This window comes from Neodiprion pinetum, chromosome 7 (assembly GCF_021155775.2).
Source record: "Neodiprion pinetum isolate iyNeoPine1 chromosome 7, iyNeoPine1.2, whole genome shotgun sequence".
NCBI classification, from domain to species: Eukaryota; Metazoa; Arthropoda; class Insecta; order Hymenoptera; family Diprionidae; genus Neodiprion; species Neodiprion pinetum.
The window spans coordinates 5715069-5738920 of record NC_060238.1 but is presented as its reverse complement, the minus strand read 5'-3'; the positions used below and the strand labels follow the sequence as shown (position 1 = coordinate 5738920).

At 34.8% G+C, this 23852-nt stretch overlaps 1 protein-coding gene across 4 annotated transcripts; it reads right to left on the bottom strand.

The window, feature by feature from the left end:
• Window positions 1-164: 164 nt before the first annotated feature.
• On the bottom strand, window positions 165-23526 carry Srrm234 (Serine-arginine repetitive matrix 2/3/4). Of its 4 annotated transcripts, none has more exons than XM_046635383.2 (11): window positions 23190-23526; window positions 21965-22212; window positions 21520-21624; window positions 12689-12973; window positions 10678-10806; window positions 9979-10057; window positions 8436-8491; window positions 6409-8259; window positions 5540-5773; window positions 4957-5130; window positions 165-2365 (listed from the first exon to the last, which is right to left on the bottom strand). In XM_046635383.2, exons 2-11 carry the CDS (start codon window positions 22198-22200, stop codon window positions 2221-2223), a joined length of 3294 nt encoding a protein of 1097 aa, XP_046491339.1. In that variant the 5' UTR covers window positions 22201-22212; window positions 23190-23526; the 3' UTR covers window positions 165-2220. The 4 variants fall into 4 exon arrangements, with proteins under 4 accessions (XP_046491339.1, XP_046491341.1, XP_046491343.1 ...); XM_046635386.2 differs by lacking the exon at window positions 165-2365 and adding an exon at window positions 3340-3816 and having other exon boundaries at window positions 23190-23522; XM_046635385.2 differs by lacking the exons at window positions 21520-21624; window positions 21965-22212; window positions 23190-23526 and adding an exon at window positions 17087-19216.
• Between the last annotated feature and the right edge of the window lie 326 nt (window positions 23527-23852).

Genomic DNA, 23852 nt, shown 5'->3' with positions numbered 1-23852 from the left:
GAACCGATGCCTGGTTTCTCATTCGGTACCTCATTAATAATATAAAGGTATTACACGTCTTAGACCAATGAGTATTATAGAACGAATCAACATTGAACATTTCATCTTATAACGTGTGTGGGCGTATCATATTTTTTTTCACTAAATAACGCACTCAAACACACGGGGCTGTTCATCTTAAATCTTTCAGAGTCGATTATTTCAATTGTTTTTTTTTTTTTTTTTAATATCTTGATATCATTTTTCTTCCATCATCATACGCTGAAAAGTATTCATGATACAAGGAGTCGAATGGTAAAAAAAAAAATAAAAAATGTCGAAGAGTTGAACAAAATTTTCGAAAAACAAGATTTTGCGATCGGATTAGAATGAACAGCCCCAAATGTATATTATAATATGTTTACATGTTGGGGTCCATAACTTGCGATAAACAAGTTGGATCGTAATTCAGTGACTAGCTAAATATAATAAATAAATATAATAAATAAATAAATAAATAAATAAATAAATCGATAAATAGGTATTAGAGTATTGTATAAAATACTGAACCAGTAAAAATAAATTATGCTACAATGGTGACCTTTGCTAGGTGTACCAATAATCTATATGTACACAGGACTGGATAGTTAACATTGCACAAAAATATTAAATCACAATAATTTGCGAACATTGGTCAATATAAGATGTGACTAACATATTCTACAAACAGTCATGGAATGTCACAATTTGACTAGCGTCGACATATCAGTTGTAACCGATTACTGCATCATGCAGATAAAAACTATTCCAAAAATGTGCATTTAACAAATGCAACGAACGTAAATTTTCACAAAAATTAAACTAGCCCAATGGTATCGTCAATACACCTACTAATGTATATCGGATAACAACAACCAACTCAATTCGATTAACTGTTTTTATAACAATTCCATGGTACTAAAATTCTTGACTAATTGCCTGTATTAGATATTCTTTTTCAGTCCTCTTGGTAAAGATTCGTGTAGCGTATGGACTTCTGTATTAAAAAATTTGAGATTCGACTAACGCTCGTGTGAAACTTCGGACCACTCAATTTTATTTATCTCGTAAAAGGAGGCTAGATGGAATTTAAAGAATTCACGAGACTGTGTGGGGTAAATAATATAATAAAGTCTGTGATGTTCAGCGTCAGGACTCGCTCGAGTTGAGATGGATTATCCGATATGCAGTGTAGAGGTGTAAGTAATAATAATAATCTAAAAAATTCACAAAACTACGATAGTAAAATGGACGAAAATTAAATGAAATAAAATAATGACGTAGAATCACGTGAGCTTAATGTTGTTCAAACCTCTTACGGATTTGTTATTGCTTAGGTATTCAGACTACTGAAAATAGTAAATACTGTCGCTATATGAATATCACTTAAATTGTATAAAAACATTTATTGAGTATGCTCGCAAGTGTGCTTCATAGAATCCAACTATCGTAATCTAGTAAGTTTTCAAATTTCTAAATACATACTTGAAGTACAAAAGGAGGCTTTAAAAATATGCAATGCTTGATCAAAGATCAAGTAATATCCTTCAGCTTCAATTATCGAAATATTAGTGTATACTATTCGTATTAATCAAGGTACTTTACTATTGTGAATTTCCTCCTTTGGATATATCGGGCGATGGTACTTTGTTAAATATCATCAAATTTTGCTCTCGATAAATAATCATTTTTTTATATTAACAAAATAACTTTCCTCAACATTTGTGAGGTTGTATCGAATACAGTTGACTAGAAAGTTGCACATAAAAGTGTAATAACAACGTTGGATGCTCGCAATAAAATGTACTAAGCACTTAACAGTGTAATTTTAAGATATTCCACGTATTATAATGCACCCGTGAGAAGGTAGCCTTTGCTTTGTATAGAAAAAAAAAAAAAAAAAAAGAAGAAAAATGTGCCTCTCGATACACAATTGAAAAAGTCTACTCTGCGCGATTAGTTACAGATTAGGTACACAGGCACATGGTATCGCCTGATAGTACAAGAATCTGGGAAATTATTTATGGTAAAATCATTAAAACAATATATATAATCACATTGTAATCTCTCTGACAACAAATGGTCAACATATCAGAAAACCCAATTAAATCTTCAAGTAGAAGCATGACCATGTTAAATTTTTGTATACACGTAGGAACATCTGATTTTTCTAGAACCCTTTGAACAAGAGACCAAGGTTTCTTAATGACTGTACGATGGGCTACGAGTGGGTGATCGGCTCGAATGAGGACTTGACCAATTGCTCTGTCTACTGCTTTCGGAACTGCTGGGTGAAGATGGTGGCGATGGTGTTGGTCGATGATAAGGAATTGGTCGTTTTCTAGCACTGTAATGAACGTTATTTTATTGATAGTAGTAGAAACGGCAACGACAAATTTGTAGTCAGTTCGCTGCAACATGACATGTTTTTTTTATTGACGTTAATTTTTCGTTACAAGCACAGACATGTTATTTCTTTTCATTAAATTTCGAAATTGCCTAATACAAATCGAGTAAAACAATATTAATGCTAACAAATTTGAATTAGTAGTAGTTAATAAACGGAGACATAAACATGTGAGATAATTTTGATTTCAAATATTTGTTAATTCTACATTTTTTCACACGATGGTTCGGTTCAGATCAAGCGGTATTATTCTCATTCTTGGTAAGTTTTCGTGGATAACTGTGATTTAGGAATCTGTGTCTTCAATGTAAGTGTTAGAACTTAGGAACAGAATTTAAACTTTGGTCAGTAACGGTGAATTGTGCACAAAAATACTTTACTCTTAAAAAAGAAGAGCTTTGATGAGTATTTAGATATGGTTGAAATAACACGAATGTATGTATGTATGAACTACAAATATGTAAGTATTCACTATTACAACTCTCTATTACGTCTTTCTCGTCAATAGTAAACATTTATGAAAACGATAACTATAAGAAAATAAAATAACACATGCAATATGGAGTAGCGTTTTCATGCAACATTGAATAACTCAATACAAAGGTGCAAAATAAAATAAACGGTACTTACCTAGTGTTCAATTTTTCATTCTGATGCAACAGATGACTTGGAAATTACAAAAGGCTCATGAATCACAACACAAAATGAAGAAACGACTAGGGAGGCTTCACAACTAAACGCGTTTTTTTTTTTTTTTTTATTTGCAATTGATTGATGATATATATATATACACACACACATGTATATATATATATAATATATACATATACATATGTGTGTATGTATGATATAAAAGAAAACTCACTACCAGCCATATTAAATTTACAATAAGTTACGTGAAAAATACACACATGCTACAACTAAAATAAGTGTTCCTCATAACTTTAATAAGCATAATTCTTAGGAAAATGAAAGATATGTCCTGTACAAGATTTTTTTTTTTAAACAAATTTGAATCGGTGCTCAGTTGTGCCAGAGCGGTGATTAAGTTGAAAAGATTAACCGTGTAGCGAAATAGATAGTTAAGAATCGCAATAATTACATCGTACATTAAGCTAACACAATAAGGCTTACAGTTACCAGCCGACTCAGTTGTCCTGGTTGTTTGTATTATTTGAACTAGAATGGACTGCGTGTTACAAACTAGGTTTCAAAAAAAAAAAAAAAAAAAAGAAACAAAAAAAATTTACTTTTTTTTAATGGTATAAAGAAAAAAAGGAAAAGTAGTGAATTAAGTTATAGTATTTACTTTCTAAATAAATGTAGGAAATTAAAACAATAACTGAAGAGAATCACAACACTATCTTCTATGCTTGTCCCTCGATCTGTTTCTGTTGAATAGAATAAAAAGAAAACATTAGATTCAGATAAAACTGATATCAGGATATTTCGGTATATATTTATCTGATACAGTGACATTCACCGATTTCATCTAACTTTCTTATGAATCATCCGAAAGAAAAAGTTCAGTGGAAAAATTCGCAACTGTCGTATTACTTGTAATCAGTAACAATGAGAAAACTATTAGATAACGTTTAGACTATTGAGATGTTATTTTTATTTATTTATATAAGTATTATAAGTATATAACCTGGTTTCTAAGTAAAAAATATTAGCAATCTATTTGTAGGGAATACAACACCACTATTTAAATTTGATAACCGATTTTTCAGCAGGGAACGTCAACGGTTAAAAATTCATGTGTGCCGTCAGAAATTCTGAGAGTGAAAAAGCATAGAAAGAATATTCTTTATTTGCACACAGCCAAATTGGACGTACAAGAAAACGAAAAATTTAATCAGTACATTCAAATAGATTTAAAAACATCGGATTAAACGAGAGAAATTGACTAATTAGTGCCAGGCCTGATTGAACAAAAAAAATGTATTGCATATCAAATACTGTACGCAGTAAATACAGCAAGACCCCATTGGTCAAATAATTGTACCGATTACTGTTACGAATCTGACAATATGGCTTTAATTTTTGCTGCGTTACAGATTAGCAAAGCAGTTGAAGTAAAGAGACACGTTTACGTATAAGTTTCGTTGGAAATATGTAATTGGATGTTGAAATATTTCACACATGATGTGAAATTCCCTGATCGCTTTGGTTCCTAGATGAATAAGAATGGTTCCTAGACTTTTACGAAGACGCCAGAATGCCGAGTTGTTATTTTCATCGGGCACTGTTATTTTCCGCAAATTTGACGAAAAAAGTTTCTGATATATATATATATATATATATATATATATATAATGATATATATTTCATAATTTTAAAGTCAGAAATGAAGGGGTAACATGTAAACAACGACGTTTTAAAAATTATTAAATAAATAAATAAAAGTGGACGAATCATTGCTACACAAAATAAAAGTGTAATTACGAATTCTAGCTTGGTGCACTGGATATTTATATGCGAAATTTAACTACAAAATTAATCAGTAACGATGGTTAAATATAGCTTACCTGGTGATTCGACGTCTGTCTAAAAAGCTTGGTGAACCATGACGACGTGGAATTGATGGTGATCGAGATCTACTTGATGTTGAGCTGCTGGAACTCGAGTGCGACGACCGGCTCGAACCGCTGCTCGACGATCGAGAAGAACTAGAGTAGCTTCGTCGACTGTGCCTAGTAGAGCTGTGATAACGATAGGAATTTATTGCTAGGTAACATGGGATATGTACGTTTTGTATTATTCATCGACCTAAGTTGACTGAAAAGTGTGTCAGTTCTTGAAATTTACATATTGACAACCAATTATTCAATTCGATTGGTGTTTGTTTTACTCAAAAGTATATAGATCAAGATTCATTAAAATATATTTATTTTTTTTTCTTTAACTAGAATCAATTAACAGGAGGCATCGTTATTGACAATAACAGCAACCATTCGATTTCTCTTGGTGACACGTTTTGCAATGCCTACAATATTTCAAAAACAACTTGATCGATTTACTTAAAATTTTGAGAGAGTATTTTTGGATAGTTTATCCTCTTAGCACCAATCTGCTCTGATATTGATAGATTTTACTTTAAGCAAAGCATACCTATTTGAAGAGCGTGAGCTGCTGCGACTGTGACTTCTTTTTGCCTTGTTTCTAGACTCTCTAGAAACAGATCGTGAACGACTCAGGGATTTTTTTGACAAAGAGCGGCTTCTCGATTTTTTCGACAGAGACCTGCTCCTGCTTTTAGACTTCTGCAGATGTGGTGAAACAGATTTCTTTGACCTCTGTGGCGATCTGGAGACCGACCGCTTTGCCCTGGATGACGATCTCAATCTGAAATTGTTTGTTATTATTATTTGAAACATGAACCTGTTTTTAGTGAGCTATTTTTAGATTTTAATCATCTCGATTAATTTTTTGTGTATTAGTAGCTTTGGAAGTATTTACTTGTCGGTATGTAGTTAAATTGTTTACGGGAACGACGAAGGGCTTTTTCACCACTTCAAAAGTATTGAAGTAAAGAATTAATCGTGCATGAAGTATATTCGTTTGAACTTGGCATTTTCTTTCAGGTAAATTTGATTTAGTATGAAAAACATGACTACGTTTTGTCTAAAACTTGAAATATCTTAAATAAAAAATCATGATGCTGTCCTCACAAACAGATAAATAAAGAAACTATTCGTTCAGAATCAAACCATATTAAATATTTCGGGTATGCGACACGATTCTACTCATCAAACTGTAAAACCCATAAAAGTCCTACGATTTATAGTTGAATCAAGATTTAAAAAATAGAACACAGTACTAAATATGCCACCAATTTGAATATGATAATCGGTGGAACAGTAAGATTACCTTCAACATCTCATGCATGAGAAATGAAATTTATAAACTTAGAATCCATTACATGCTATTGCGGGTAATTAATAACGCAGTAATGTTTTAGAGCTTCAATAATATCTTACACGGCAGATTGATTGCTGGGCGACCTGGACAGGTCCTTCTCTCTGGATGGTGACCTGGAGTACGATCTTGACCGCGATCTAGAATACGACTTGTTTCTAGGCGAAATTTTTCGCAATCTTATTGGAGACCTCGACGGCGATCGAGAGGTAGACATTTTCGTAGAAACGAAACAAGCCGGTGATCTTGTCGTGGAACGAGATATAGACATATTTTTTGGCGAAACGTCTTTAGATTTGTCTGAAATCCGCGAAGGCGATCTGGATAGAGATTTGCCCTTTGACACTGACTTGGATTGAGGCGGTGATTTCGCGGGTTTTGGCGAAATTCTGTTCGATTGTCTAGGCGAGTTGGATATCGATTTACGCCGCACTCTAACCGGCGATACGGAAGTAGAACTTGACCTGGAACTCCTGTGCTTTGATACCGATCTCGAACGGCTATTCTTGGCAAATTTTTCAACAGATTTAGATCTCGATCTCAATCGAGATCTGGACCTTGATCCAGAACGTGAACGGTTTATCTTCTTGACAGGACTTTTTGATCTCGACTTGACTGCTCTTTGGAGGAAATGTGTCGTCAGTGGAGGCGGAGATTCTGTGGGTGACCTCAATCTTACAGCGGCTTCGGCTCTCGTCAAGGGCAAAGCAGGCGATGGCGATCTACTTGTGGCTGGAGATATTGTATCGGTAGCTTGTACCGGTGAAAAAGATTTAGACCTTTCCTGTAAAGGCCCGATAATTTTATGACCCAATTTTGGCGGTTCCTCCGGTAGCGCGATGTCAAAAACGTTCTCGTCCTTCCTCTCGACTTTTACTTTGATCGGGCTGATTACTTTTCTACCTAAAGATTCTCTGGCTTTGGCAGCCAAGCCTGTTTGCAACTGTTTCAAAGTGTTCAATTCCTTCTGTCTCTCCTCGTCCTCTTGCTTTGGCTCGTCGTCTGCTAGATCTCCTTCGTCTTCGCTCGAAGAGCGTAGACTAACTCTCGGAGTGATGGTTTGAACCTTTCGATTCCGTGAAATCGAGCGTGACTTTTGTTTTTCACTGTCGTTCTTCTTCTGCTCCTTCTTTTTGTCTTCTAAAATATCCTTATAACGTTCGGGGTTCCTACGCACCGGAGAATAACTTAGACTGGATCGACGGGAGCGGCTTCTCGACTTACTGCGACTCTTGTGATCCTTAGATTTCTCTCTTGTCTCTTTGCCTCGTCGTGGCGACCTTGACCTCCACCGAGATCCTGACCTCCTACGCCTGGGTGGCGACGGTCTTCGCCTGGAACTGTAGCGTTCGTACCTCGATGGACTTCTGCTTCTTGAAATCGAACGTCGTCTTCTGGACCCTGAGAATCGTTGTCTTCTTGGCGAGGGTGACACGTGTCTGTGCCGCGAGTGTCTCCTTGGCGAACGTCGCTCTGTTCTTCCCCTTGACGGCGACCTGTTGCGACGGAAGGGCGAGTTTCTTTGTGCAAACGGTGACTTGTCACGATTTTCTAAACTGACTCTCCTGGCAGGTGATTCTCTGGGCCTCCTAGGTGGAGGTGGAGGGGATTCGTTCCTTGTTCCAGCTCTTCCAATTCTATCTTGCCTCTTTGGTGATTTGTTTCTAGATTCCTTCTGCTTTGGAGAAGTCGAACGGCTCCTGCGCCTGACTCTCTCTTCCGCCTTTTCCTTTTTCAGTTGATTTTGCGCTTCTAACTCTCGCTGTTCTCGCTCTTTTATCCGTTTCTCAAGTTCCTCCAACTCTCTTCTCAAGTATTCTGTTCTTTTGCTAGTACTTTCAGCTTCGTCTACTTTTTGAATTGTTTCCGCCACTTTGTCATGTTTTGAAGATTTTTTTGGTCGCTCTGGAGAGCTGCGAACAATGTAAAAATGATTAATGAACAACATGGCGTGCATTGTAAGAAGTTTACATTATTCTTACAAAAAAGTTATCCAAGATCACTTCGCGAGGCATTATTTTGACGTATAAAAAGTTTCAAACTTTCGTAGAATTATTTGGAAACAGTATTACGTACGACTATTGCTTACCTTTCGGTAGAGCTGTCAGATGACCGATGCTTCTTTTTCGCAGCTAACTTCTTCTTCTAAAAAGAAATAGTTCTCCATTATCAAGAGTCAATTAAGATTAATGGAATGAACACCAATCATGCAGTCATATTTATTCTCCAGTACCGACTATTATTTATTTATTCGAATTGCAACTTAATAATGTTAGATTTCATAATCTGTTTATTGTGATAATATAGTCTGTTTATTCCATGCCGTACGTAAGGAAATTCGTCCACGTCCCATACGTTTGTATATTTTATGTATATTTCTATACATTAAGGATGTTGCCTAGTTAGAAACCGAACGATCTTTCGAATTCGGCGCTCAACAAAACCGTTTCATAAATGGTATTTCGCATTAGAGTACGACAACTAAACATGATGCTCATGTCTGTTAGAATCGGCGAATAAATAGTAAAGAACCTGTACTTTGTGCAAAAAATTGGGTTTCAATGCATTTATTTTATCCACATCACTTGCCGCATAATTTGTGGTAATCCTAAATTGAAGACGACGAATGGATCTGTGTCGTGGGTTCGATGTAACATTATTAAAAAAAATTTTTTCTTCCCCTAAAGCGGAAAGAATATAATTCAATTGTTGCGATTACTTTGTTTTTCTAAGACTCCGATATGATTTTTAAATTCAGGTAGAATCATAACATAAAATCGTACATAATCTTAAAAGTAAAACAAAGAAATTGTTTGTCAACAATTGTAAATAAAGAAACGAGAAGGCTATGATTGAGCATCTGCGCGAGCTTAAATCGTTCAAGATCTAGGCAACGCCCTTAATCCTGTTAGAACTATAGGTAAAGAAAAATAAAAATGAAATAGCTACTCAAGTAATTCAATGGTTTCAATTCGCATCTTTCAATTTCCCATTTTTTTTTTCCCTCTTGTTTGGACTATCGATAATTGCAGAATAGAGTCCATAAAAAGGATAAATAATCTGGAGAGAATATTTTGTTTTCTTTTTTCTAACAAGGAATAAACAATGTTTTATGGCAGAAGCTTCGAACTATAGTGTTGGTGCTTGACACAAAACAAGTGAACATACAACAGTCGTAAATTCATACGAATGTAGATTACGAATAATTATTATTACATTGAGTAGCGGCATATCAGGTACTCACTCAGGGAATGCCTCCTGTCAAATGGCGCTGATAATTACAAACAATACTGAGATTTACACTTTGAAATAATGATTTGGTAACTTCAAAATCAAGATTAAACCTTGTTTGTTTTTTGTTTTTTTTTGGCTTCTTTTTTTGCAATAAACAAGTAATGAGTTTCCATGCTAATCAAGAAAGAATGCAAATTTTGATTACTTTAATGTTTACTTGTGTTGACTTATGTTTCGTATAACAGAAAAACACAAACAATATATGTTGCATGCACCCGATTCTCGTGCCAAGGTCAAATTTCTAGTTGGTACTAGTTTTTTTCTCTCGCTCTCTCTCTCTCTCGCTTTCTTTTTTATTTTCTTCTTCTTTTTTTCATATCAAAGTAACTATTCCCTACCTCACGCTTATCTTTCCCATCTGATTTAGACCTCTTCTTCTTTTTCTTCTTCTTCTTTTTAGATTCATTGTCCGAGGAGCTGCAAAACAACGACAATTAAATCTCACTGTTTTCTTCAATATCCTTTTTTTAAATCTGTTTTCCAGTTCAGCATTTTCAAAAGGGCTGATCGTGAGTAATCAACCCTCCACATTCAATGGAGTAAATTCTCCACATGTTCTGAGTGCATGCGAGGAGGCTACCCACGCCTGTCGTCAAAGGTCTCGAATCAGACTGCTCTCTGTGTCTAATGAGTCGTCGCTGAGTGTAGAACGAACTTGCACTTCGGACCCTGGTTATAATATTTTAAAACTACTTGACAATTGTCCTTACGTACTAAGACAGAGCGAAAGTTTTATTTGGCTTGTTACGGTCAGTCGTAGGTCAATTCGAGTTTTTCCAAATTTATCGGTTCAAACGTATGGATTTAAAATTGTGCAGTTAAAGCGATTTCTCATACATTTATAAAACGTAAAGCTACATCAATGGAAAACTTATCAACATCTGTTTACGGGTTTCTGGGAATATAGTTTTAAATATCAAGGCATATACATATAATTAACGAATGAATGAATTGATTAAGACAGCGAATCGAAAATTGTGTAAATGAGTTATTATAGCAACAATATGTATTTACAAAAAGTTTTTCAATTTAGTTACCTGCTATCATCTGAATCTTCGCTTGAAGAATCGCTGTCCGATGACGAGACTTCTATTTTTTTATGTTTCTTCTCCTTCTTCTTTTTCTTAGCTTTCTCCTTCTTTTTGTTCGCCTTCGGGGACTCGGACCTAGGAGATTCCAAAATTGTTAATCATTTATGAAAGGTGAAATGTTTTATAATTCAAACAAATGATTTGGATGAAGGTATATTTTCTTTTTCGTATAACAAATTTCTTGGAGTGGTCGACTTCCGTCGTTCTTCTTCTCGACAAGTGCATACCTTGTGCTAATATAAAAAAGCTGTATTACATTATATATAACATAGCATGAAAAAAATTTTGTGACGGATGTGATCAAAGTATTCGAATTCGGCCATTGCGATTCTCAAGTTCCACAAATAAATAGCACGTTTAAATCGTTTGTAATTCGTTGCGAAGTAGATGTGGATAATTATGGCTTTTCTTTTCGACGCTACAGTATTAGTTATAATAATATGTTCGCAGTCCAATTAAATGGTACAAGCAAAGAAAAATGCAATGATCGTTTGAAACATCAGTATACTGCTAATAAGTAACTTGAAAGGATTGGTCAGTAATTTCATCGAGATGTAAAATCGAAAACAAACCATATCTTTCAATCGAATTGATGTAAGAGACATAATGTAATACAGAAAATTTGAGGAGTATTGATATAAATATGGGATTAGCATTACCTTGATAACCATCGATAGGGACGGACTTGTCAGAAAAAAATAGAGAGATGACATTAACAACAAGCTTCATTGGTAGATAACAACATCAACAAACAGATAATAAAAATGCACTCTTTCGCAATAAATATTGCACTGTGATTAAACTATAGAAAGAGTCAAATCTGATCAAAAGTAAATGTCTGCTCGATCTTTGTATTTAATACTTTCATTTATACATATTTGCATCGAGCCAGAAAAAAGAAAGAAAAAAGGAAAAACCTGTTCGTTAAACGAAACAGCGACAAGTTTATTATCAAAGAAAAGGATGGAAAAACATTCTGAATGATAGATGATATTGATCATATCGAAATTTCTCAAGAGGACATGAAAAAAGGTTCAATTTTAAATCCCACTTATGTAAAGAGACACATTTTTTGTATTCTGTTTTTTTTTTTTTTACCTCTAGACTTATTAAAAGTTTGTTACCAAGAGGTGAAAATGTGAAATATAGCAAACATTTACTCTGAAAAATTGAGAAGATACTTGCAGCGCATCATTGAAGAAAATAATGTTACCTTGGGTAATAATGCATAAAACTAATATATATTATATAACACACACACACACATATATATATATATATATATTTTCTATATATATATATATATATATATCGTATTGTTTCGACGTTATAAGTATGAAATATATTAGGCAGTCTGAAAGTCTGAGGGTTTTGGAAATTAGACGCGACGGGCACACTTACCTACTGAGCCTACTAGGTAGGCACTCAGTCCTCCTCAGTTCTGTTTGAAACAGAGAAACGTGTACGGGGCATGAAATAGTAGGCGGTTTATGAGTCAGTATAAAACATCAGATGTGTAGTAAGCGAATGAACGAGTGCGAAAAGTGATAAATGAACATTTCGGGGGAAACAAGGACACTACTGGGGAAGGATGCCAGCCCAGAAGCCTCGACTTGATTAGATTCCTGCTGCTGATGTGAGAAAAATCGTTTAGTTAATTACAAACTTTCGATTAAATATTATTCAACGAATCAGAGATTGGCAATTATATTAGAATACATAAAAACTTTTTGATTGAAATTTAAAAAGTGCAAGTGAATTATACAATCAAAGATTCATAACGATTGAAAAGAAAAACACGGCGTCAAACTTGAATAACGTATAAGTCATTTATAAATTATCGATGCGCAATGTAAGATAGGGAGAGTGAGAGAGAGAGATAGAGAAGCAAAATGTCAGCAGGAATCCTAACAAGTCTAGCCTTCGTCGACTCGTGCACCATTATGATTGAACATACCTGTCCCGTTTGTGCTTTTTTCCCTTCTTCTTCTTGGAGTTACTTCTAGAACGTTTTCTCTTACGTTTCTTTTCGGGCACTGTTGTAGCAGCGATTGGATCGGGGCTCGGTGTTCTTACAAATTCATAGACTTTATTCGCAGCTGCTCTCGCTTCGGCTTCGCGTGCGTGTCTTTCGGGATCCAGGCTGCTTCCCTCTACGAAAAATTCTGAGATACCGAACGCCTCGCGTAATTTTGCATTCTTCTCTTGTTGAGCCTCAGCTATCTGGTGTGTTTCTCGCACGCTGTAAAATAAGTGTAACAACAATTTATCACACAAATGTAATCCAAGTATTTAGTATTTATGTTTTATTTGTACAAAATTTATCGATCGCATCGAGTGGATTGATTTTGAAGCAAAGACGAGTTAGGTTGTACCGCTTCTCATTGTTTATAATAAATATTGTAACAATTGAAGATACGGCTATGAAAAAAACATATCCATACAAATTAAAAGATTTCTTTGACAATGGAAGTGATTTGTTCATTTTTTTTTTTATAAACGGTAAATCGATTCAAAAATTTTAAATAAGTTAGAGGTCACCAAGTGTTGGTGAATGTTTTCTTAACTAAAGAACACAATATTAAGAATTGCGGGTTAAATAAAAAGGGAATGGTTTGAAAATTTTAAATGAATGAAAATCGAATAAATATCGAATAAAATTGAAAAATCGCACAATTTTTCATTGGCAAAATTGGATGTGTGGGAAACGGAGTTTTGTATAATTGAATAAATACACTTCGGTTGAGAAAATAACAGATTTCGATTTAAAAAAACTTATTGTTACTGACGTTGTAAAAATTGAATAGAAAAGCATGAGTCATTTTTCTACATGCTAAAAATGGTTTTTCTGTTTTTTTTTTTTTTACAGTCTAGCCTTTACGTTTTAACCATGTTCGAAATTAAATTTAAAGGTAGATCATTTTAGATAGCAGTAATAATATCACTTCCAATAAAAAAAACCCAAATTACGATTGGTTGGTACGGAGTGAAATTTTTCTTCTTGTTTTGATCAAAGTACAATAAATCGAGATAATTTTTTGTTTTCAAACTTCTTTTCCCATAAGCAGCAATTTATCAGTTATTACTTAGAACATGCATAGTAACAATGAAATTCACTGTGTATCAACATTTCAACAATTCGCTCAACTTATAAATTAGTCAAAATTTTTCACATCACTTCCTGCAATAATTTCAATTATACCTGGTACATCACTTTTTATACAAATTTATTGCATCCAGCCTTACAAATTAACATTAAATGATTCGTAAATTTTCGAATAAACATGACGAGTCTGGAACAAAAAGAATTTTCCTCCAAATACTAAATAATAAGAAGATGAGGAGCGTTGCAAAATGAACACATACCGTTTTGGCAATTTAACAGTCATCATAAAGTTTTGTCAATACAAATCGACATCACCGATCGCAGAATTTCCCTACAAGATTTTTAGTAGACAAATAATGAAACGAAAAAACGAAAAAAGAAATCGACAAAAAAAAAAAAAAAGTATAAATATTATGCGACGATAATTGTATATCTGTACACGATGCAATTATAGCTGTTTATACATAATTTCTTTCAACTCTTGGATGTTAGAAAATTAAGAATAGAGTTCGATAAGAGTAGGTAACGGAGTGACATAATACTGGAGCTGCTGTCGAGCGAACGAAGCGAGCCACCCCCTGATATTCGAAAAGTAGAAGAGGGGAGGATGGATGGAGGATGGAGGATGGATGGATGGATGGATGGATAGAAGGATGGAGGGAGATACGGTGGTGAGCGGTGAGCGGGACGGAGAGAAATCACCCTCACACATCTAACTGCACGACTTTTCCCCAGATCAATACATGCCAGCTGTCCCCTTTGCACTTAATTATTGCCGGTATGATTATTAATCCCGCGTGCACCTTTGCACGCATGGTATGGAGGTTGCACTTTGTTTGCCAGGTTTAGAAAACTCCGTGAAAATGAGGTTATTCGTTGGAACAAAATGATAAGGCTGAAGTTAGATCATATTGAAGTTATTTAGTAACTTTGTCTTAACGATTCATGACGAGGTGAAACCGTTATTTCGCGATTTTCGAATTGTCTGAAATTTAATAAACCGTAATAAGACAAAACACACTCGTATTTCCAAATCTTAGTTGTTTAAAAATCATAGTAAAGTTAGGAAAATAGTGATTATTCCTCCAATGTTTCCTTACGACAACGTTACTAACTTCAACCTCGTGAAGTTAGATCATATCGAAGTTAGGAACGTTGTAAGGAAACATTGAAGGAATAATAAATATTTTCTTAACATTACTACGATTTTTAAGGAACTAAGATTTCGAAATATGAGTGTTATTTGTTTTAGTACGGTTTAGTTACGATAACGTTACTAGTTTCAATTTCGTGAAGTTAGATCATATTAAAGATAGTAACATTATCGTAACGATTCATGATTAAGAAAAACCGTTATTTCACGATTTTGGAATTGTCTGAAATTCAGTAAACCGTGATAAAAAAAAAACGCACTCGTATTTCGAAATCTTGGTTCCTTGAACATCACCGTAAAGTTACGAAAATAGTGATTTTTCCCGCAATGTTTCGTTACGATAACGTTACCAATTTCAATCTCGGTGAAGTTAGATCATATTTATCACCGTTTTCTTCATATGAGAAGAAAGATTATACACTTTTGGACAATGAAATAAAATATTCAACCAAGTTAAGTTTTGTATGTTAAATAAAAAAGGGGGTAAACGAGATATTTTACATAAAATCAGAATTTTTACCAACATAAGACAGTGAAAAAAATTGCCGGATTTGCAGAAATCTTATAAAACTTAAATAAACTTTTCTCTGACTGATTTGAAAACAAAAGGTTTAGATGGGGCTGCACCGATTAATTGCTTTTTCATTGCTTGATTATAAGAACGATATTTTTATTTACCAAATAACGATACTTTCCCGATTGACGAAAAAATAGACGCTGAATAAATAAATTGGGCCGATTTTCCTGATTCCCCAGTTACAAGATGGACACTCTGAAGTTGCATAGCGCATAAAGAAATATCTATTGTAAAATAGTCATGTCAAAACAAACGTAAACTTTGCAAATAAAACAATATTTCCAATCTCATAAGAATTTTGAAAAGGAATAATTTGAAACAAAAGATATCACAGTTTAGAATGCAGTATCTGAAACGACTGAGAATGGTTATGAGATTTCAATCTTTTAATGTGTGTTTTTTATGTCGGAAACGCGTAATTCAAGAACATGATACGTGAAATTCGTAGATAGGCTTCCAACCACAATTAAAAGAATAAGTATTCATTGCTGGAAATAAACTGAGCCATCAATATCAAATTATAATAATATAGTAATATTATTGAAACCGTGAATTTCGACAAAATAAACTTGGTCATAAACAACGTTAAAAGGATCACATTATTCTATAATTTTTTTTTACTACAAAATGTGTTTCGATAAGCCTATGAGGACACGAGTAAGATCACTCGATCCTTTCGTTCGTAAATAAAATCTGTACAAAAGAGATTAATTTTTTATGATCGCTTAATTGGATGAAAGACAAGTGCAGTTATTATACGATTGTTATAAGTTACCAATGATATGTAAGAAAAAATACATTATAACTAGCCGAAGTAGATTTCTGACAATTTACAGGGTAGGTATTCATTTAGATACAAACAAAACGAGCCACATGATTCGTCAAACTCGGATTAATAATTCGAAATTGACGATAAAATAGCATATTATGTTACTAGTGCGCAAAGTGGGTGATTTCCGATGAGTGTGAAGTTTGCAGCGTGAGCCGTAAAAGCGAGGGCTCACGCGCGTCAGATTTGGCCGATCCGCACGTATGTCACAGGGTATTTTTTCCAACACCTGTGAAGTGAAGTTTAATTTAAACAGCAAACAAAAAGTAAGCTGATCATTTTTTTTAAATGGATCATGAACAATTGAGATGTCCACAGACATGGCCTCCGCTTCATGAAACCTAACCTAAACGCGCAACTTCATATTAAACTCGGGCCAATGACGTCACTGGCGGTGCGTAAGATTAAATTATCGGAAAGTGTGCATGCGCCAAGAAAGCTCTAGCGTGTAAAACCGAACGTTTTAGATGTGAGCATGCTCCAACATCGTTTTACCTCATTGTTCGAAAATCAGACTTTCCAATCTAATGTGGGAAACAATATTTCATACTCAGAACGGTAAAAGTGGTTGAACTCAGGTGTTTTCAATCGGATTTCAAGGTTTTTTGGCTCGTTTTCTTCGCTGAACACATCCCGACAATGTTTTATATCGCATAAGTGATACGGCTAACAATTTGCAGGAATAATCACCTCACAACTGACCGCACGCTGCTGCGGCGCTCGGCCAACAGATGAAGTTGAATATCGCGCAGCGTACGCTGACAACAACAGCAGTGCTGTTTTGCCCGCTGCTGAGCTGCTTTTCTGTTAGCTGCCGCTGTGATTTGCTTGGCGGCTTGCAATTTCCTGCGCCTCGATCGTTTCAGCGGTTTCTGTCGATCGAGGAAGAAGTTTCCCTTCCACAATCGCTCAAAGAAAGCTCTACCGTCGGCCGGACCGCGGCCTCTGGCCGTTTTCACACGAAATGGCGAAGACATCGTCATCGAGGAAACAGTTTTAACTACAAACTTTACACGTCACACAATCAAAAACCCCCCCAATCACTTTTCATTAATATTAATCGCGTATAGTGTGAAAAAATAATTTGATAATTATAGCAAATCAGATATATAGTGGTCCTTGTCATACTTGTATTTCTTGTAATCTAGCCTTGGAAGGTAGGAATTATTACTTTGTGGCCCAAAAATCCGTTGGAAATGATATGTGCAGCACTGATCCAATGTTTGTTTATTTTTTGTTAATTAATAAATGCGTAATTAACGATTATCAATTTTCCTTGTACCGAAGGTACGATTTTTCCTCTGTCTTGCGCTAAATCGATCGTTAATTGGGATTGCGGAGGCAACGTTTTCCGTATGCTAATCCTGAGGGGGGGGGGGGGGGGGGGGGGGGGGGGCAATCAAGATTCCTCCTGGAGTGTTTTAATCCCCAACCAACGAGAACACTTGCAGGGAATGGTAGGCATTATAGAAAGAGAGGCGCAGTGAATTCTGAGAGGGAAATGTAATAGCTTCCTCCCAACTTCCTCCATGCCACTTCATCTTTTGTTACCTCGAGCTTCTGCTTTTTTTAACTACAAACACCAATCTCTTCTACAACATCAAAGAGGAGGCAGAATATCTTTTCATCGCGAAGGGTAAATTTTTACGATCAATCGTATATCTTTCTGAATTTTAACTCCGATTCTGTATCAATTTTTATTTCGTAATTCTTTATTCACTTCCATCTGCGGTTTTGGCTTTTGTCCAAATTATTCCTATTGTTACACGTCCACTTATTGTTATTCACTGTTATTGTTACTGCTACTAATGTTACTATTATCATTATTATATTAATAAACTTGGAATATCAAATCTTATTTTAAAGATTTAAGGAAGACTTTAGATTCAGGCACACTATTATAAATTTTAAATAATCTTTCTTTTAAATTAGCATAGACATTTTATGACGATTATTAATTTCACGTAAGGAAAAAATTATAAACAATCATTTTTTTCTCTGTTGACTAACGATCGGCAACATTTTTGTATTTCGATTACCGTAGATTGTTATTATAATATACACACCCATCACTTCAAGTTACAATTAATATAGACGATGTTAAAAAAATATTATTCATATTCTTTTTATTAAGTTGATAATTTTTACCGGAGACACATGGATTTTATTTATTAACACGAGATTTTAATCTGCAGAATGAATGGAAGAACCGCCCTAACAATATCTCACAACGACTCGCGGGATAATATTCGGACAAAAAGTACAGTTTACTTACAGTTCATCGTCAATATCCAACACAAATCATCGTCTATTATATGATTTGTCCAATTTTGTCGCGTTATATTTTTTCCTCAGTCTGCTTTTCTTGTGCAGAAACCGTTCTCGATTTGTCTGATTAAAAAATATTTTGCTGCAATTTATATAAATTACATACAAAGGTGAACTCGATTTTTGTTTGTTTTAAAAATCTGATAAATTTACTGACTTTCTTATCGTTGTTACACGAGTATTGTTGTTGTTTTTATGATTACTGTTACTATTATTATTGTTATTTTACTTCAAGAGGTCGTTACACTTGTGTTTAAATTAAACCTAATATATTATATTAGATTATATATATATATGTGTGTGTGTGTGTGTATATAGAAATTACGAACTAGTGGAAGACTTTTGTGATTTTATAAATAAATTTTAATTAATATCTACACCGTAAGCTACATATTTTATTTATTTATTTCCGAATACTCTGCGCTGCAGATTCGCAGCCCGGCTACGCGAAGCCTGACGATACGTCGGTTCATTTCCAAACTGATATCTGCACCGGGATGCTGACAGAGAATCTCTCTCTCTCTCTCCTCTCTCTCTGTCTCTCTCGCTTCCCTATTGCTGGCGAAAAGGGCGCCGGCGCCATAGCAAGTCGATATTACGGGGAGGCGAATCGGGGGTGAGATTTATACCTTTTACGCTCTCGGAGGTATGGTTTGCGTTATAACGCACCGTGAAACTAACCCTAAGCCTATGGGTAGATATTACATTACACCGCCCGTTACCGCGGATTGATATCCCAAATTTTGTATTTTCAGCTACACCATTTCGATAATTTTCCTACAATGGAATTTATTTGTTGGAGCGAAGAATATCCATCGAGTCTGTACTTTACGATCGGTGGATAAGTGGTTTATTTCGCTTAAAATCGACAGGCTACCAGTGACTGTACTAATCGGTTTGTGGACCGCAATACAAATTTCAACATCGCGCGGTTTTCACGAGATTTTAGAGAATCCAAATGATTTCTATAAATTTCATAGTATTTCAGGGAATTCGTGTGATTTCAGAGATTACCGGAATTTCAATGATTTCAAGCGATTTCGGGGATTTCACGCGATTCCAGAGACTTCTGTATTTTCAGCGATTTCAAGGTTTTCACGAGATTCCAGAGAGTTCCAAAATTTTAGCGATTTCAGGGATTTCACGTGATTCCAGTCTTCCAAAATTTCAGCGATTTCAAGGTTTTCACGAGATTCCAGAGAGTTCCAAAATTTCAGCGATTTCAGGGATTTCACGTGATTCCAGAAACTTCCGAAATTTCAATGAATACAAACAATTTCGAAAGATTTCAGGTATTTTATGTAGTTTGAAAAACTTCAGATATATCGGAGATTGCAAATGATTTCAGATTGAAAGGATTTAAAAAAATGTCTTAATACTTCAGGGATGTCAAGCGATTCCGAAGATTTCAGATGAATTTACAAGATTTAATACAGGATTTCGAATGATTTCTTAATATTTCATAGGTTACCGGGATTTCGCATGTTTTCAAAGATATTAAGAGTTTTCGAATGATTTCACTAAGTTTCATAAAATATCACCAATTAAAAAAAAAAAATTCACAGATCTTCAGGGATTTCACATGATTTCAAGGATTTTGGATAATGTCAAAAGGTTCTATAGAGATTTTATCGGATTTCATATCGCTTCACGAAATTTCAGGGAGCATATTAGATATTTCAAATGATTTCGTACTATTTGTACACTGTATTGATGATTCTTATAGTTCAGACATGAGTGTCAATCGTCCAATCGTTCGAAATTCAAAAAGATCGGTTAGGGAGTTAACCTTTTAAAAAGCGGGAATTTTAAAGCGGTTTTCCGCTGCATTTATAACTGGTGTTCCAATAATTCTTGCGCAAATGTGTCTTCATGCAGGAAGAGCTTAAACATTATTCGCAAGGTTCAGGTTCTAAAACGAACTGCACCAGAGCTTGTATAAAACAATTTTGATCGGCAAGTGTTAATAATTTTACGATTTTACAAATCAATATTGACTTCAAAATAAAAAAAACTTCCTAAGTCTGAGATTCGTTTTTACAATTTTTTTACTCTTCGGGTAGATGATCTGGGATCAGACCAGACCGTTAAAAAGGAGGGACCGATGTCTTTTCAATACCAGCTCGTTGATATCACGCAGTAACCTGAACGCTGCGTTATGTAGAAAATCCTGGAATATTGCTTCCCCCCCTCCCAAAAATAGGTTTCCCCAATGTGATTCGACGCTTTGTGGAAATCCGATCGATATGTAAGGCTTATGTAGTCAACATTGGAAGAATATGGTTTATGTTGAAAACTTTTTTTCTTTACAGTCTTTAAATGTTGTGTAAAAAATATGAGTATTTCGGTATTTCGATTTAAACTGAATATTTTGAGTGCCAAGTGATACAGAATATGTGAAAAACAAACGAATATGACCAACTAAAATTTCAAGTCTCTAATTGTAATTCAATTTTACTTGTATATAGTGTAAATTGACACTTATATCACGGTAAAAAATCTTTATCCTTAATCATATATCTCAAAAATTTTATTTTTGTCATTCTATTGAGTATTCAGTTTATAAAATTTGTTCCGAAAAAAGTAACCGTCAGTTTGTTGACGGTACAATAGTAATCAAATGCTAAAATAGTACGAAATAGTTTTGTTTTTCAATTTGCGTTAAAACCTATAGACGTGTTAAGTATGTGGAAAATATCGGGATGATGAAATTTTCATCACGCTTCAAGCAACGATTCAAGAATGATTCATACAGTGATAGATAAAGTTACAACGCATATATAGATCATACTCACTTAATGCGGCCGAATTCGTCACGAGGAACGCTGGGCTGGACATCGCTGCCCATTAACATAGAGCGATATGATTCGATCTTCTCGCCGACCTCCTCGCTAGTAAACCTGTAATAGAAATAGTTTTCTAAATTCTGGATTGACTCGAAAGTCACAGTCTCAGTTGTGCTCCAAATACAAAAAAATGTCGGGTTTCGAGTAAAATGTTTGAAATTGTTTAAAAGTATTGATATGACATAAAGGCGGTCTTAAAATTATAACTTGTTTTTCATCCATTCTTCAGGCATTCCACGACAATGAGTCAATTTTTATCGTAAATATTTTATGACAAGAATAGAGTATGAATCCAGAAATGAACTCATGATTTCATCAACGACAATCTCAGTTAATTAAAAATTACAAATACATGAAATTATATTAGTTCCGAGCTAGCTAAATTAAAACTCACCCTTGATCCTCGAGAATGTCGGCAAATTCTGCGCACTTGACTTCGATCTTGCGCTTCCGTTCATGATCCAAGATTTCTTTGTTAGGTTGTTTGTTGAGTTGATCCAACTTCTGGAGTTCCTCTTCAGTTTTATACGAAACCTTGTCTTTAGTCTTACGGACTATTGCCCAATTTCGTTGCACGTGCCCGTTGGTTCCTGAACCTCGGGGCGTTTGCAATCCGATACCGTTATACATGTTGCTCTATGCCTGGAAAAATTGAAATCACTGATAAATCAAATTACCAATATTTGTGTTTGTTTAGTATCAGCTTAGTTGAGGTCAAGTTTAAACACCATTACTCGAGAATGTGTATCAAAACAAAATAACCAACACGTTGATAAAGATTAGCCGAATCTGATGAATGAGTAAACATTGAATTGAATGAAAAGGAATCGAATATTTTATCGGCATTGCCGAGGCACAGTTCCATATTCTAGTCGATAATCCCTCTTAAAATTTATTTATACTTAATGGCCCTGCATTGACTCATATCCAAACATATAATCAATGTTGGTAAACATTCTATGTATTCTTACAGGTTTGCACGTAATTTTAATTCATTTCGATATGTAATTTCAAATGAGGATGATTTGGAAAATGCTATGAAATAATATGCAGATCCAATACAACTGGAACTTGTTCATACGGATATTAGTGTATTTTTTATTCTTGCAGGAAAACAATCCATCAACAGTACAGTCCCTGAGAAATAACTTTAGCAGAATGAATTTATTGTTGTGATTCATGTATGTAAATAAAAAGTACATAGCGACGGGTGGGTGGCTGGAACGAGTACTTTGCCACAGAAAACTGCTAGCTCAAGCCAGTATGTACATAATATACTTCGTGTGCACAAGTAATTTAATAGTGTATGAGGATTAATGGTACTGTAAGTTACTGGATTTTGTTCTTAAAATTGGGTATCATGAATCAAACATCACTCGAGTGGTTAGTTGTACAGGGTGTGCAATATGTGTAGAAACTAAATAATACACGGGATGAAAGTAATTTCAATGAAATGAAGATGTACAAGGGTGTATGTAAAACAGGCGGCAAAAGTGGGCGCTACGGTTAGCCAAGTTAAGGTTAGAATTAGCCAAGTAGCGCATCGATTTATCGATCCGGCAAATATACTGGGCCAAATATGTGAAATGGTGATAAAATTACACTACGAGATTACTTACGTCGGCTGTGTCACTGCTTCATTGTTATTGTTATGTTATAACAACACTGGACGACGAACTGAATATCGTTTCAATTGATGAAATTTAATTACGGAAAACACAAGTACGACCTGCAATCGTTGCCATTTTGTAATACAACTTTCTGATTTCACCGCGACGTGGAGCTACGATCGTAAAATCGTTCAGAAACTCTATCACGTGACTTGAGGTCTAGTTCACAAGCATCTGTTTTTTACGAGTTTAAAAGTTTTTAGGGTTAGTTAGGTTAGATTTGGCGAAATGGGTCTTCACGCCAATCAAATTTAAATAGAAAGAATAAAAGGATGAATCCCGGACCTGATTCTGACTTATTTTTCATTCGAGAAGATAAGATTTATTGTTTAAAGCTGACTTCTGATTGACCTAGATGGCGCTTATCACCGCTTTCACGAGTGAAAAATATGTCCAAATCAGGGTCCAAAAGCAATAGTACTAATAACGTAGTACCAGACAAGTTTGCAAAAACTATTTCATGTTATACGCAACTGCAATTCAACTTGAACTCGATTCTAATCCGACTTTGATCCACGATGCAAACCCGCTCAGCAGGTTTGTTTGATTATAGATTTTTATGGTTTTTAGGCCAGCTAGCAGACGATCAAGATCGTTGTCCAATGTTTGTCG

What these genes read in the sequence shown, in the direction of transcription:
- Srrm234 (XM_046635383.2), bottom strand. Translation starts at nt 22,200, where the DNA reads ATGTATAACGGTATCGGATTGCAAACGCCCCGAGGTTCAGGAACCAAC. An exon ending in GACATTCTCGAGGATCAAGG is followed by an intron (nt 21,625 to 21,964) that starts GTGAGTTTTAAT and finishes TTTCTATTACAG; the next exon opens with GTTTACTAGCGAGGAGGTCG. An exon ending in GACAGACGTCGAATCACCAG is followed by an intron (nt 2,366 to 4,956) that starts GTAAGCTATATT and finishes CGTTCATTACAG; the next exon opens with TGCTAGAAAACGACCAATTC.